Genomic DNA, 15,781 nt, shown 5'->3' on the forward strand with positions numbered 1-15,781 from the left:
ATTAACCTATTCGCTGCTAATCACAGGTTTATCACTGTGATCTGCCTGCTCAGTACAGTAGTACTGTTTAATAGTTTTGGGGTGTTATTATTATTTCTAATTTGCAGTTTAACCCTTTCCTTCAATTTTAAGTTGATAACCCTTTCCTGCTTTTCCTGGTCACCACCCTTTGTCCAAGATCCTTCCCTGTTTTTATATATAAATGTTTTTGAGGGAAATAGGAGGGTGAAGTTGGTATTGGCTGAAGGATTTACTGTTGCCGTTTACTACGGCAGCACACTATTCAGCAGAAGAGGCTTACACCATTCTTGCACAAGATTCAGAGAGTGAAACTCTGCCTTATATGATAGCAAAACTCTTACAGCAACAGATATAGAGCACCTGAGTGTTGCATCTAGCGATGGTTCTCTGCCTCCCACCAACTAAAAAAAGGCATCCAGCAACATCTGATCAAAATTGGCTACCCCCAAATTTAACTGCCCTTGAAATCCCCCCATTTATAGCAAATCCAGGCATCACAACCAACATTACAGTTTGTGAGCCAGATACTATGTTTGAGAATATAGTTGCTCAAACAAATTAATATGCCAGCAAGTATCTGCCAGAAAATCCACACTCCCAGTATGTCAGAAAAATACTACACTGACCTATCTGAGATTAAAATGTTTTGGGCACTGACTTTGTTAATGGGCATAGTGAAGAGCCCCATCCTGGCTGCCCCTTTTTCCCAAGGGATTATGAATTAGGGTAGATACAAACAGCTGCTGCAGTTTCTTTATTTTAACGATAATGCCCAGTGCCCCCCCAGAAATGACCCTTTGTATCACAGATTATATAAAATAAGGCCACTGAAAAGTTTTCACAAAATTACACCCATGACCAGGACATTTGTATAGATGAATCCCTCATGAAATGTAAGGGAAGGTTGCTTTTTAAGCAATATATTCCATCCAAGCAGTCACGCTATGGAATCAAATTTTATAAACCGTGCAAATGCAGTGCAGGTTATACCTGGGCATTTTGTATTATGAGGGAAAAGAAAGCCACCTAGATCCACCTGGCAGCCCAGATACAATTGGCACAAATGACAAAATCGTGTGGGATCTATGGCTGGACAATTATTATACCAGTATAGAGCTGTTTAAATATTTCATTTATTTTGAAACTCTGGCCTGTGTCACAATGCAAAAGTATTGTAAAGGTTTCCCCCAGAAGCTGACATATGGGGGGGGGGGGGGACAAAAAGCGTAGGGGCACAATATCAACTTTACGCGCGGTGAGCTACTGGCCCTTTGGTACACTGACAAAAAGAAGTGTAAAAATGCACAATTAAACTACTGTGCTAGTAAGTAATATGGCAATAAGATAATCGCATCTGAAGCTCTTAAACAGAGCTTATCTTACCCCTAGTAGATTAGCTAAATGGAAAGGAAGCACGGCTTGTCTTAGATGTAGATTTCCCTTTGCTGATCTATTCCATGTGTTCTATGCCTGCCCAAAAATCATCAAGCTATGGAAACAGGTGGAATTCTGGCTGAACAGATTTCTGTTGGCCAGTATAACACTTAAGCTAGTATATATATTCTTCCTGATACAGGATCAGGTTCAAAATAAATCTCTGATTAATACAGTAATTTTATTAGTGAGACAGATGATCTTAAGAATGTGGAAGGATAGAAACGCTCCAAGTATAGCTTCTGTCACCCGCAATATTCAATATCAAATGTTGCTAGAACAGCACGATCCACAAATATTTGAGGAAAATAAGGTTAAAAGTTCTTAGCAAAATGGGATAAAGTTATTTTAGGTCAACCTAAGGAAGCTCAGCTACAAGTATTAAGCTATTTCAGTAAGTCATCAGAGTTTTTACAACTAATACTCTCAGATAGTTATCCTGAATTCTGGAGACAATTTCTTTCCTAGGTTTGAGAAGGGGTGGGGTGGAGGTCTGGGAGAGGATAAGTCTTCTTTCTCCTCTTTTTTTTTTTTTCTTTTATGAGAATTATGCAAATACAATTCTGTTTCTTGTGGTAATATGGGATAGGATTATTTTCTTTCCCAGTATTGACAATACTCTCTTATTGTATTATGCACTGTGCGTTGTATATAATAATGTTTTCTTGGAAGGTACACTGTATTGTTTTTTTTGTTTTTTTTCTCTGTATGATTCTCTTTTCTTTCTTTTTGTTTGTGTTGGTTGTCTCTTGTAAGAAACAACGTGGGCGGGGGGGAGAGAGAGGGAATTTCTGTTCCTTTTTTTTTTTTTTTCTCCCTCTTTATTATTTCATATGTTTTGTTTCGTTTTAAGATAATAAGATCTTATTGAATAAATGATAGTGGTGAAAGATTATGACTAAGTAACCAAAATATGTTGCTTGGTTGAATTTCACATTACCCGTGATTTAGGAATTTTCTTATAAAATAATAGATTCAGTGATAGAATGTTTCCATATGATGAATAATATGACATGTTTAGTAAAATATAAGCAAGTTACACTTTATGTTATATTATTAAAATGTAAATGTCTTTGCTGGTAATCCTCATGATGGAGGGGATTGTCCTCTAGTCTGAGTTCTTCTGACTAATGTTATGGATAACAACCATCCATACGGACTTTGCTTTTGAAAGGTGGGCCTAATAACCTTGACCCGAGTGGATTTGATTTGATGTCATCCCAGATATTTTTTATTTTTTTTGGTTACTGTGTTTTATGTTATGTATTCATTCTTTTGTACAGATGTACAGTATGATATGTTTTTCGTTTTATGTTTGTTCAATAATTTTCAATAAAGAAAAAAAAAAAAAAAAAGAAAGAAAACCTAATAAAAAGATTATTAAAAAAAAACAAAAAAAAACTACTGTGCTAGTGTATGTGTAAGAAAAGGATGCACAGATCCAAAAAAGTGCATTGTTGAGTACAGCAAAAATACGGGGAAGTAGATTTAGCTGGCCAGCGCATACAGCCATATCTAGTTCAGCAAAGACCAAAACCTGGTACAAAAAAGTAGCCTTTTATGTCATGCAGGTAGCAGTGTATATTGTGCACGTGCTCTGCAAAAAAGCAGGCACAGGGAAACCACACACTTTTTTGGAATTTTTGTTAATTATTATAGCTGATATTTTGTTTAATCCACCAACATTTCAGTCAGATGTCTGCTGCAGGCATTTTCCTTTTAGGATCCCCCCACAGCCTGCAAAAATTCACACCAGAAAACATGCAGAATCTGCTATAAGAAAAAAAAGGAGTCAGGAAGGACTATTGCCCCCCTTCCTGACATTCTCTACTTGGCCTCTGTATCACAGACTGCTTCAGAATATACCATACAGAGTTAAACTTCTAATTCAAATTACTGTGTATGTGTTCCTGATGTATCTTATTTTATTCTGTATTCCTGACTTCATGGATCCCCTGATCTTGTCCTGAAACTTTTTATGCTAAGCCCAGCTACTCCAAATTAGTTACACAAAACAAATCAAAATACTCCATTTAGAATATCCTGAGTTATCTACTTTTGCAAATGTGATGCCATGATGGTGGTAATTTTCATTCCTGGGTTGACATAATGTATCAAAGGCGACAAAGGCCCAGAAAATAAATGTGCCAAATTTCCATATAAATGGGCAGGCACCATATTTTTCCCTGTAACTTCCCAAAACCTGTACATGGGGGGTATTGTTGTACTCGTGGGGCATCGCTGAACATAAATATGGGCGTTTTATAGCAGTAAAACCGAATATGACCACTAAATTAAATAACTAAGACTAGACATAGCCCTTTGGAATACCCTGGGTTATCTACTTTTGCAAAAGGTATGCCATGGGGTAATTTACCTTACTAGGTGCCATAATGTCTCAAAGGTGACATAGGCCCAGAAAATCAATTTGTCAAATTTCCATGTAAATTGGCAGGCACCAAATTTGGCCCTGTACAACTTCCCAAAAAAACATAAAACCTGTACATGAGGGGGGGGGGGGGTACCTGTTGTACTCTTGGGACATTGTTGAACACAACTATGGTGTGTATTATACCAGTAAAACATATAAGGATTATGATACAAACAGTGAAAGTGAAGCGTATATATATATATATATATATATATAATATGCCCACTAAATTTGGCAGGTATATGACTAGGTGGCTAAAAATAAAAGACTAGACATAGCCCTTTTGGAATACCCTGGGTTATCTACTTTTGCAAATGTATGCTATGATGGGGTAATTTTCATTACTGGGCTGCAATAGTGTCTGAAATGCCACATAGGCCCAGAAAATCAATGTGCCAAATTTCATATTCATATTTGGCCCTGTAACCCTATAAAATTTTGTACATGGGGGTAACTGTTGTAATTGTAGGAAATCGCTGACCACAAATATGGGTGTTTCATGGCCAGTTGTGACTAGGTTGCTACAAAAAAAAAAACTGGACATAGCACTTTTGGAATACCCTGGGTTGTCTACTTTTGCAAATGTTATGATGGGGAAAATCAATGAGCCAAATTTCCATGTAAATGGGCAGGTCCCATATTTGTCCTTGTATCTTCCTGAAACCCCATAAAACCTGTACATGGGGGTACTGTTGAAATTATATGACATTGCTGTACACAAATAAATAAATATAAAGCCATAAAACATATAAGGATCATGACAGAAACAGCTAAAGTGCAGTGTTTGCGAGAAAAACGCAAAAACAAACAAACATGACCATTAAGTTTGGCCGGATGTGACTAGGTGGCTACAAAAAGACTAGACATAGCCCTTTTGGAATACCCTGAGTTGTCTGCTTTTACAAATGGTGTGCCATGGTGGGGGAATTTCCATTCCTGGGCTGCCATAATGTCTCCAAGGCGACGTAGGCCCAGAAAATCAACGTGCCAAATTTCAATGTAAATGAGCAGGCTCCATGTTGGACCCTCTAACTTCCCAACGGTATAGTTGTACTTGTTGGACATTTCTGAACACAAATATGGATGTTTTATCGCAGTAAAATGTATCAGGATTATGATATTTACAGTAAAATTGCATGGAAAACATAAAATGTCAATTTCTAACACTTAGATTTTATTCATATACATTTAGAGTTTATATATAAATATTTGATGTTAAAAGAAAGCCATATTTGTCCTCTAAAAACTATATGTAATAAGTGTGGGTGCACTTCATTTTAGATAGGTAAACTTATGGTTGAACAAACATATAGGTCAAATGATAGGTTTTGTTTATGTTCACAACTTGGACAATTTACTCTGTCTTGAAGGGGTTAACTACGCTAGTGTAACTGCCTTAGTGCAACTAGTCAAGTCCCAATACTGCAACTCATACTCCCTGAATTAGTTCCTGACATCACACATGAAAAACTGGGGGTAAAAGGAAAATCATCTAGAAGAGCAAAAGAACGGTTAAGAACAAGGCTCTTGCTTGATATGGGGAATTAAAGAGCTTATCCCTTGGTGAATTTCCTCACATAGGCTTCTAAGTATAACCATACAATATATTCAAATAGTAGGTTCATGCACTTGCTTTTAGATGCACTGTCAACTGACAGATAAAATATTCCAGTGTGAATAAAATGAGGTTTTATTTTGTTCATACAAGCATCATTAAAGTTTTTTTTTTAAAAGATAAAATATTGTGGAATTATTTATTGTACAGTATTTACTAGCTCAAAAAGCACAGTTATAAGATAGAAGTCAACAATTTAATTCATTTTGATTATCAGAATGTAACTTATATGTTTAATAAAATAAATACACACAAATTCATTGCAAATCAAAAGAGAGCATTTTAGTTTAATTTTACACTTGAATAAAAAGGTGTACATATGGGCAACAACGTATTCCAGAAAATCTCAAGAGTACTATCATTTGTGCATATTCATTCAGAAACTCCTAATTATATCTGAGTATTTGGAAATAAAACTAGGTCAACAAAGAAATGTTGATATGTTTCCAAAAAACATATTGGACATTATAAAATACAAAAGGAACTTAAATAAACTGAATAAGACTTGCTTTTTTAACTAAAATGAAAATAATGTTGTTGCTAAAATATTAATTTGATGCATCATTCAGAATTTGTCCCCAATAAAACTGTATTGAATGCTTTTTGGAACATTTCCTACAGATTTGTCACCAACAAATTGACGGTAAATTTAAATGGGGGGGGGGATTGTTTTGCTTTTATTGACATTACCAATACATTTAATAAACTTTTACATCAACAAAACAAAATTCATTGTAAAAAAAAAAAAAAAAATGAAAAGTCACAAAGCGCAAATAATGAAAAAGCAAAAACAAAACAATTGCTATAGTAACTATTATTCTAATATGCCGGCTAAAAACATAATAAAATACTGGTTTAAGAAATTTTGTGAAATGTTAACACAAATAATCGGCACTGAGCATCATTTAGTGATATGCAGAATTTATTTTTGGAATCTCAATGTTAAACTACATGCTTTCTTTCATAGGACATAAAAATGGCAAATAAATTATTTATTTCCCAGATAAATGTTCAGTAGAACAATACTTTTTTTTTTTTTTGCAAAATATTTGCATACGTCCATATTTTAGAAATGTTAAGTCTATTCAAACAAATCTGCTCTCAGCAACACATGTAATTTAAATGTAGTTTCACAGTGAGATGTAGTTATTACCCTAGTAAGAGCATTCACAGAAAGATTTATTCATTTCTCAAATCATTTAAGTTGTATAGCATGATAATTGGCACAAAAAAGAATACGGGAATTATTTTCCTTTGAGGTTAATTCAGCTTTCACTAATATTATTATCATTTGTTTCTACAGCTCTGGCAAATTCTGTATTTTCATAATTTTAACAATACAAAAAATGATCCTATTTCCAATTTCACCCTTCATGCGAGCTATAGTTTACAAATTATTAATATTTTTATTCCTTGCCGTATCAATACGGCAATTTATTGTTGAACAACTACTGTAGTACAACATGATCACAGGCTCTGTCATACTTAAATAGATTCAGCGTTAATAAAAGTATAATAAAATTAACTTTTCATTTAATGTGGTTAACATGCAGACAATATGTTTCTTTGAGGAAAAAAAATACTATATAAATTTGTCTGCTTTAAGAAAAAAAAATACATAGCTCAGCATTTTTCCAATTTTTACCACATATTGCTGGTATAAAATGTACTATTTTGTTTTCACAACATTTTATTACAGGACTTTTTTTTCCATTTAATTGTACCTCAGTACACAATTATTTGTGTAAAATAGTAATAAGCAAAGTGTTCCTCATCAGTAAAAGTATCTGGCTTTTCAGGTGAAATAGTACAAGCTTTTGGTTCATTCACAGAGAAGAATAGGAGATCCTGCATTCATGCGTTGTGAGTATCGCTTTCATCGCTGACATCAGAATTTGTTTTCACAGCCTGAGCCGCACCCGGTAAAACAGGTTCTACATGAACGTCCTCATCATCTGACTGAATATCAGGAGATTCTCCTCCATCTTCACTATTCTCCTGGCTCACAGAGTCTGTGCATGTAGACGACAATGAAGAATGCTTGTGCCTTAGCTCAGCTTGGCTGGGGACCTGAAGAGTTATTTCATTTCGACAGGATGCAAAATCAGGTCCTTCAATGTTCACCAGGATGCGCAAATAGAAAAAGAAAAAAAACAATAGAGAACGTGTTGGTTAAAAAGAATACACATAAATATTTGCCACAGAGTGCAGTATCCTCAGACTTTAATTCTATAAACCTGAATTTTAAAATGGTTTATCCCAATAACACCACATGTGAGAGATCTATTTAGTAAAGAACAGCTTGCTCTGCCAAGATGAACTCACAGTCTGATGAGAATGCACTAATTAAATGGTGAGCACAACTGCTGCTTTGGTGAGGGGGCACCACCGCTTGCCAGTTCATTTTTGTGGCCCAGATTCATCTAAAATAAACATTTATTGTATCACAGAAATAAGTGTTTCTAAGTTCTACCCTCAAGTTCCTCTAACAAACCAGATTCTAATTCCCTGACTGAGCTGGTCAGCTGCTCGTTGTGACCGACTCACCTGTACTTTTTTCCAGTTAGTGATATTTGCGAACTTTAAAGGGATAGTAAAGTCCAAATTAAACTTTCATGATTCAGATAGGGCATGTAATTTTAAACAACTTTATAATTTACTTTTATCATCAAATTTGCTTTGTTCTTTTGGGATTCTTTGTTGAAAGCTAAACCTAGGTAGGCTCATATGCTAATTTCTAAGCCCTTGAAGACCTTCTCTTATCTCAATGCATTTGACAGTTTTTCACAGCTAGAGGGCGTTAGTTCATGTTTTTCATATAAATAACATTGTGCTTACACACGTGGAGCTATTTAAGAGTCAGCACTAATTCCCCGAAAAGCAAGTCTGTCAAAAGATCTGAGATAAGGAGGCAGTCTGCAGAAGCTTAGATACAAGGTAATCATAGAGGTAAAAAAGTAAATTTATGCTTACCTGATAAATTTCTTTTACGATATGACGAGTCCACGGATTTCATCCTTACTTGTGGTATATTAACCTCCTGCTAACAGGAAGTGGCAAAGAGCACCACAGCAGAGCCGTATATATAGCCCCTCCACCTTCCCGCCACCCTCAGTCATTCAGACGAAGGTATAGGAAGAGAAAAAGGAAAGGCTAAAAGTTGCAGAGGTGACTGAAGTTAACAAAAAATATAAAAAACTGTCTTAAAAAGAACAGGGTGGGCCGTGGACTCGTCATATCGTAAAAGAAACTAATTTATCAGGTAAGCATAAATTTACTTTTCTTTTACAAAGATATGACGAGTCCACGGATTTCATCCTTACTTGTGGGAAACCAATACCAAAGCAAAAGGACACGGATGAAAGGGAGGGACAAGACAGGAACCTAAACAGAAGGCACCACTTCTTGAAGAACCTTTCTCCCAAAAATAGCCTTAGAAGAAGCAAAAGTATCAAATTCGGAAAATTTGGAAAAAGTGTGAAGGGACAAGTCGCAGCCTTACAAATCTGTTCAACAGATGCATCGCTTTTAAAAGCCCATGTGGAAGCCACAGCCCTAGTAGAATGAGCCGTAATTCTTTCAGGAGGCTGCTGTCCAGCAGTCTCATAGGCCAGGTGGATGATACTTCTCAGCCAAAAAGAAAGAGAGGTAGCCGTAGCTTTCTCACCCCTACGCTTTCCAGAATAAACAATGAATAATGAAGATGATTGACGGAAATCCTTAGTTGCCTGTAAGTAAAACTTTAAGGCATGGACCACATCCAAATTATGGAACATACACTCCTTCTTAGAAGAAGGGTTAGGACATAAGGAAGGAACAACAATTTCCTGATTAATATTCTTATTTGAAACAACCTTAGGAAGGAATCCAGGTTTGGTACGTAACACCACCTTATCAGAATAAAAAATGAGATAAGGAGAATCACACTGTAGCGCTGAAAACTCAGAAACTCTTCGAGCAGAAGAAATAGCAACGAAAAACAGAACTTTCCAAGATAATTTGATATCCATGGAATGCATGGGTTCAAACGGAACCCCTTGAAGAACTCTAAGAACTAAATTCAAACTCCAGGGAGGAGTAATGGGTCTAAATACAGGCTTAATTCTAGATAGAGCCTGACAAAAAGACTGAACATCTGGCACATCTGCCAAACTATTGTGAAACAGAATTGACAAAGCAGAAATTTGTCCCTTTAAGGAACTTGCTGATAACCCTTTCTCCAATCCTTCTTGGAGAAAAGACAGAATCCTAGGAATCCTAACTTTACTGCCTGAGTAACCCTTGGATTCACACCAATAAAGATATTTACGCCATATCTTATGATAAATTTTTCTAGTGACAGGCTTTCTAGCCTGTATCAAAGTATTGATGACCAAATCAGAGAATCCTCGCTTCGATAAAATCAAGCGTTCAATCTCCACGCAGTCAGCTGCTGAGAAATTAGATTTGGATGTTGGAAAGGACATTGAATGAGAAGGTCCTGTCTCAAAGGAAGTTTCCACGGTGGCAGAGAGGACATGTCCACTAGATCCGCATACCAAGTCCTGCGTGGCCACGCAGGCGCCATCAGGATCACAGAAGCTCTCTCCTGTTTGATTCGAGCAATCATGCGTGGAAGGAGAGTAAACGGTGGAAACACATAAACTAGGCTGAACAACCAAGGCACTGCCAAGGCATCTATCAGTTTGGCCTGAGGATCCCTTGACCTGGATCCGTATCTTGGAAGCTTTGCATTCTGTCGAGATGCCATCAGATCCAATTCCAGTCTGCCCCATCTGAGAATCAATGAGGCAAATACCTCCGGGTGAAGTTCCCACTCCCCCGGATGAATAGTCTGTCGACTTAGAAAATCTGCTTTCCAGTTCTCTACTCCTGGGATGTAGATCGCTGACAGATGACAAGAGTGGGCTTCCACCCAATGGATTATCTTGGATACTTCTCTCATCGCTAAGGAACTCCTTGTTCCCCCTTGATGATTGATATAAGCCACAGTCGTGATGTTGTCCGACTGGAATCTGATGAATTTGGCCGAAGCCAACTGAGGCCACGCCTGAAGCGCATTGAATGTTGCTCTCAGTTCCAGAATATTGATGGGAAGTAGAGACTCCACCTGAGTCCAAACACCCTGAGCCTTCAGGGAATTCCAGACTGCACCCCAGCCCAGAAGGCTGGCGTCCATTGTCACTATCACCCACGAGGGTCTGTGGAAGCAAGTCCCCTGGGACAGATGATCCAGCGACAACCACCAAAGAAGAGAGTCTCTGGTTGTTTAATCTAGATTTATCTGAGTAGATAAATCTGCATAATCCCCATTCCACTGTCCGAGCATGCAAAGCTGCAGCGATCTGAGATGAAAGCGAGCAAACGGAACGATGTTCTATTGCCACTACCATTAATCCGATTACCTCCATACATTGAGCCACTGATGGCCAAGGAATGGACTGAAGTGCTCGGCAAGTATTTAGGATCTTTGATTTCTCTGTCAGAAAAATTTTCATGGCTACCGAGTCTAACAGAGTTCCCAAGAAAGGAACCCTTGTCTGTGGGACAAGTGAACTTTTCTCTATGTTCACCTTCCAGCCGTGAGTTCTCAGAAAAGACAGCACTGTGTTTGTGTGAGATTTTGTCAGATGATATGTTGACGCCTGGATCAGAATATCGTCCAGATAAGGCACCACCGCTATGCCTCGTGGTCTGAGAACCGCCAAAAGAGACCCTAGAACCTTTGTGAAGATTCTGGGTGCTGTGGCCAACCCGAAGTGAAGAGCCACAAACTGATAATGTTTGTCCAAGAAGGCAAACCTTAGAAACTGATGATGATCCTTATGGATAGGAATATGAAGGTAAGCGTCCTTCAAGTCCACGGTAGTCATATATTGACCCTCCTGGATCATTGGTAAAATTGTTCGTATTGTCTCCATCTTGAATGATGGAACTCTTAGAAATTTGTTTAGACACTTGAGGTCTAAGATGGATCTGAACGTTCACTCTTTTTTTGGGAACCACAAATAGGTTTGAGTAAAAACCCCTGTCCCAATTTTGAAACTGGACAAATTACTCCCATGGTAAAAAGTTCTTTTACACAGCATAAGAACGCCTCTCTTTTTATCTGGTTTGTAGATAATTTTGAAAGATGAAATCTCCCTCTTGGGAGAAAGTCCTTGAATTCCAATTGATAACCGTGGGTCACTATTTCTAGTGCCCAGCGGTCCTGAACATCTCTTGCCCAAGCCTGAGCAAAGAAAGAGAGTCTGCCCCCTACTAGATCCAGTCCCAGATCGGGAGCCGCCCCTTCATGCTGTCTTAGGATCAGCAGCGGGCTTCTTGGATTGTTTACCTTTATTCCAGTTCTGGTTGGGTCTCCAGACTGACTTAGATTGGGTAAAATTCCCTTCCTGCTTTGTGAAAGAAGAGGAAGTGGGGGGCCCTCCTTTAAAGTTCTGAAAGGAACGAAAATTATTTTGTTTACCCCTCATCTTAACAGACTTATCATGAGGTAGGGCATGGCCTTTACCTCCTGTAATGTCAGAAATGATTTCCTTTAATTCAGGCCCAAAAAGGGTCTTACCTTTAAAAGGAATAGCTAAAAGCTTAGTTTTTGATTAGACATCAGCAGACCAAGATTTGAGCCACAATGCTCTACGTGCTAGGATAGCAAAACCTGCATTCTTTGCCGCTAATTTAGCAATTTGAAAAGCGGCATCAGTAATAAAAGAATTAGCTAGCTTGAGATGTCTAAGATGTCATCTAATGGAGTCTCAACCTTAAGAGACTCTTCTAGAGCCTCAAACCAAAAAGCTGCAGCAGTTGTTACTGGAACAATGCAAGCCATAGGTTTTAAAAGAAACCCCTGATTAACAAATAATTTCTTTAGTAGACCCTCTAATTTCTTATCCATAGGGTCTTTGAAAGCACAACTGTCCTCAATGGGTATAGTTGTATGCTTAGCTAGGGTAGATATAGCTCCCTCTACCTTAGGGACCATTTGCCACGAGTCCCGAATGGTGTCTGATATGGGAAACATTTTCTTAAAATTAGGAGGGGGAGAAAACGGTATACCTGGTCTATCCCATTACTTTCTTATAATTTCCGAAATTCTCTTAGGAACCGGAAAAACATCAGTGTAAGTAGGTACTTCTAGATATTTATCCATTTTACACAATTTCTCTGGTGGAATTATAATAAGGTCACAATCATCCAGAGTCGCTAAAACCTCCCTAAGCAGCAGGCGGAGGTGTTCAAGCTTAAATTTAAAGGACATAGCATTCGAATCTGTCTGAGCTAAAACATTCCCTGAATCTGAAATTTTCACCCTCAGACAGTAATTACCTGACCCCCAATTCAGAACACTGTGAGGGTACATCGGAAATAGCTAATAAAGCATCAGAGGAGTCAGTATTTACATTAATACCTGACCTTCTGCGTTTACACTGCAACACTGGTAATTTAGACAATACCTCTGTAAGGGTAGTTGACATAACTGCAGCCATCTCCTGCAGAGTAAAAGAATTAGACGCACTAGCAGTACTTGGCGTCGCTTGTGTGGGCGTTAAAGGTTGTGACACTTGGGGAGAATTGGATGGCATATCCTGATTCTCTTCAGACTGAGAATCATCCTTAGGCACACTTTCTTAACCTAATATATGGGTCTTTACAATGTAAGGCTCTTTCAGTACAAGAGTTACACAATGTTAGAGGGATTTGCACAATAGCTTCTAAACACATAGAACAATGAGATTCAGATTCCTCAATGTCAGACATGTTGAACAGACTAATAATAACCACAAAAGTCATTTAAACACTTATTTATTGCTTAAAATAAACTTTTGAAAAAACGTGTACTGCGCCTTTAAGAAAAGAAAAAGTGAACAATTTTTCCAAAATGCTTAAATAACGTTAAATAATTATAAATTTAACATTAAAATCGTTGGTTCATCCAAAAATTACTGCACCCAGAAGTGCAGAAATAAGGCTCTTAAAGGGACATTCTAGCCCAAAACTTTCTTTCATGCTTTAGAAAGAGCATGCTATTTTAAACAGTTTTCTAATTTGCTTCATTCTCGTGATATACTTGGTTGAAAAGCATATCTAGATATGCTCAGTATCTGCTGATTGGTGACTGCACATAGATGCTTCTTGTTATTGGCTCACCCATGTGCATTGCTATTTCTTCAACAAGGGATATCTAAAGAATGAAGCAAATTAGATAATAGAAGTAAATTGGAATGTTGTTTAAAATTGTTTTCTCTACCTGAATCATGAAAGAAATATTGTGGGTTTCATGACCCTTTAAAGTACTTTAAAACAACAATTTGTCAAAAAAACCTCTGCACCTCGCCACAGCTCTTCTGTGGTGCCTACCTGCCCCCAGGGTACTTCGAAACAACTTTCCAAAGCGGTTTTACACCTAAGAGATGCAACACAATATAACCCCTCAAATACACCATCAAACAAATGGATGGTAATGCCAAAAATAAAAACATTATACATTGTTTTTCTTTGTCTCTCCCATGTCACATAATGCCCATATAAAGTCAACCATTATAATAAAATCAAGGGACTCCAGTAATACCCCTCTTGTAAATTAGGATTACTGCTTACCCCATTCCCATAAAGGGAAATAACTGCCAGCCAGTTCTGATATACCAAGTCTCCTCAGAATAAAAAGGCTGCACATACCTTAATGCTGCTTGTAGCATGAAACCGGTCTCCACCCTGAAGATGTCTCATGGTTACCTTCAGAAGTCTTGTGGGAACCAGCATGGATCTTAGTTACAGCTTCTAAGATCATCAACCTCAGGGCAGAAATCTTCTTTCATATCCCCCTGAGGAAAATAGTACTCACCAGTACCATTTAAAATAAAAAAACTTCTTGATTGAAGAAACTAAAACTAACACCTCACTTTATCATGTCTTCCTAGTATAACACAGGCAAAGAGAATGACTGGGGGTGGAGGGGAGGGGCTATATATACGGCTCTGCTGTGGTGCTCTTTGCCACTTCCTGTTAGCAGGAGGTTAATATCCCACAAGTAAGGATGAAATCCGTGGACTCGTCATATCTTTGTAAAAGAAAGTATATTTCTATAACCGTGTTGCTTATGCAAAACTGGGGAATGATAAAAAAAGGGATTATCTATCTTTTTAAACAATAACATTTTTGGTGTTTACAATCCCTTTAAGCTGATATAAAGTAGGTGTGTGTGCAAAATTGGTTATTCAGATATTTGTTTGTCAAACAAATTCCAAATGTGGCTGCAGGTAGCAGCATCCGGTGCCAGATATTTTAGTACAACACACAATGTGCATATACCTACAAATCAAGTGTGTAACAGGGGAAGAGTGTCAGAGATGTGCCAGATATAGGGCCACAGTGATATATCACAAGACAAATCTGCTATGTAAAGGATCTATACCCAGGTATGTCACAATGAAACATGTCTGCTGAGTATGTGATGGTTACACGCAAAAATGCAGCAACATGAATTCTTCCCTCGCCATATGTTTTTTCCTAATATTAAGAACCATGAGTGTTTTGTGTGTGCAATTGCTTTCTTTATTATTTGCTGTTCTAATATTTGCAAGGATTTGCTGAATTTGTATTCAGTAAAACTATATTTTAAAATGAATGCGTGAAAACAGAAAAATAGTTTCATTTGGAGAACAGACCTTAAATAGTGTGTCACACTGTCTCATAATCTGACGAACTGTACTACATAAAGAACAAAAAAACATGAAATCAAACATCTGATGTTAACAAATTAAACAGATTAGAATTATTGAGGCAGGATGACGTCACACTGATTAATCAAGGTTTTTTTTTTTCTTGTTTGCCACAGAAGACCAATCAAGTGCCTGGCACATAATTTATTAGGCATGAGCAAAATATTGTGTTCAGCATTTGTTATAGAAATAAATGCAAACTAAGGCAGCAGCATTTGGTTATTTTCAGCACCGGATTTACCTGTGTAACTGTGCCAATCCAGATATTTGTGTTGCTCTTTTACGCTAATATAACCAATGCTGAATATGAATTTCAGCTCAGGCCTAATATTTTTTACCATTATATTCCTCACCACATTCAAATTAAGCAGTAAGCAATTTGTGTCCCAACATATTCTGTAAGGTCATATTATGGAACCCTTAGCAATAACAAAGCATAGCTCAAAGTTTTCTTTCTTTACAACAACATATTACTAAATGCTCAAGCCTTAGATCAAAATATAAGCTAAATTAAAGGGACATGATACCCAAATGCTGAAACACTTGAAAGTGATGCAG

At 37.4% G+C, this 15,781-nt stretch overlaps 1 protein-coding gene across 1 annotated transcript in view; it reads right to left on the reverse strand.

The window, feature by feature from the left end:
* Positions 1 to 5,757: 5,757 nt before the first annotated feature.
* The window catches only part of DTNBP1 (dystrobrevin binding protein 1), a 471,889-nt gene continuing 461,865 nt past the window's right edge, over positions 5,758 to 15,781 (reverse strand). Inside the window, exon 10 of the mRNA XM_053714763.1 lies at positions 5,758 to 7,612. Coding sequence (XP_053570738.1) covers positions 7,356 to 7,612 — 257 coding nt within the window. The 3' untranslated portion in view covers positions 5,758 to 7,355. The remainder of the gene's footprint in view (positions 7,613 to 15,781) is intronic.

Source organism: Bombina bombina, chromosome 5, assembly GCF_027579735.1.
Source record: "Bombina bombina isolate aBomBom1 chromosome 5, aBomBom1.pri, whole genome shotgun sequence".
Taxonomy (NCBI): domain Eukaryota; kingdom Metazoa; phylum Chordata; class Amphibia; order Anura; family Bombinatoridae; genus Bombina; species Bombina bombina.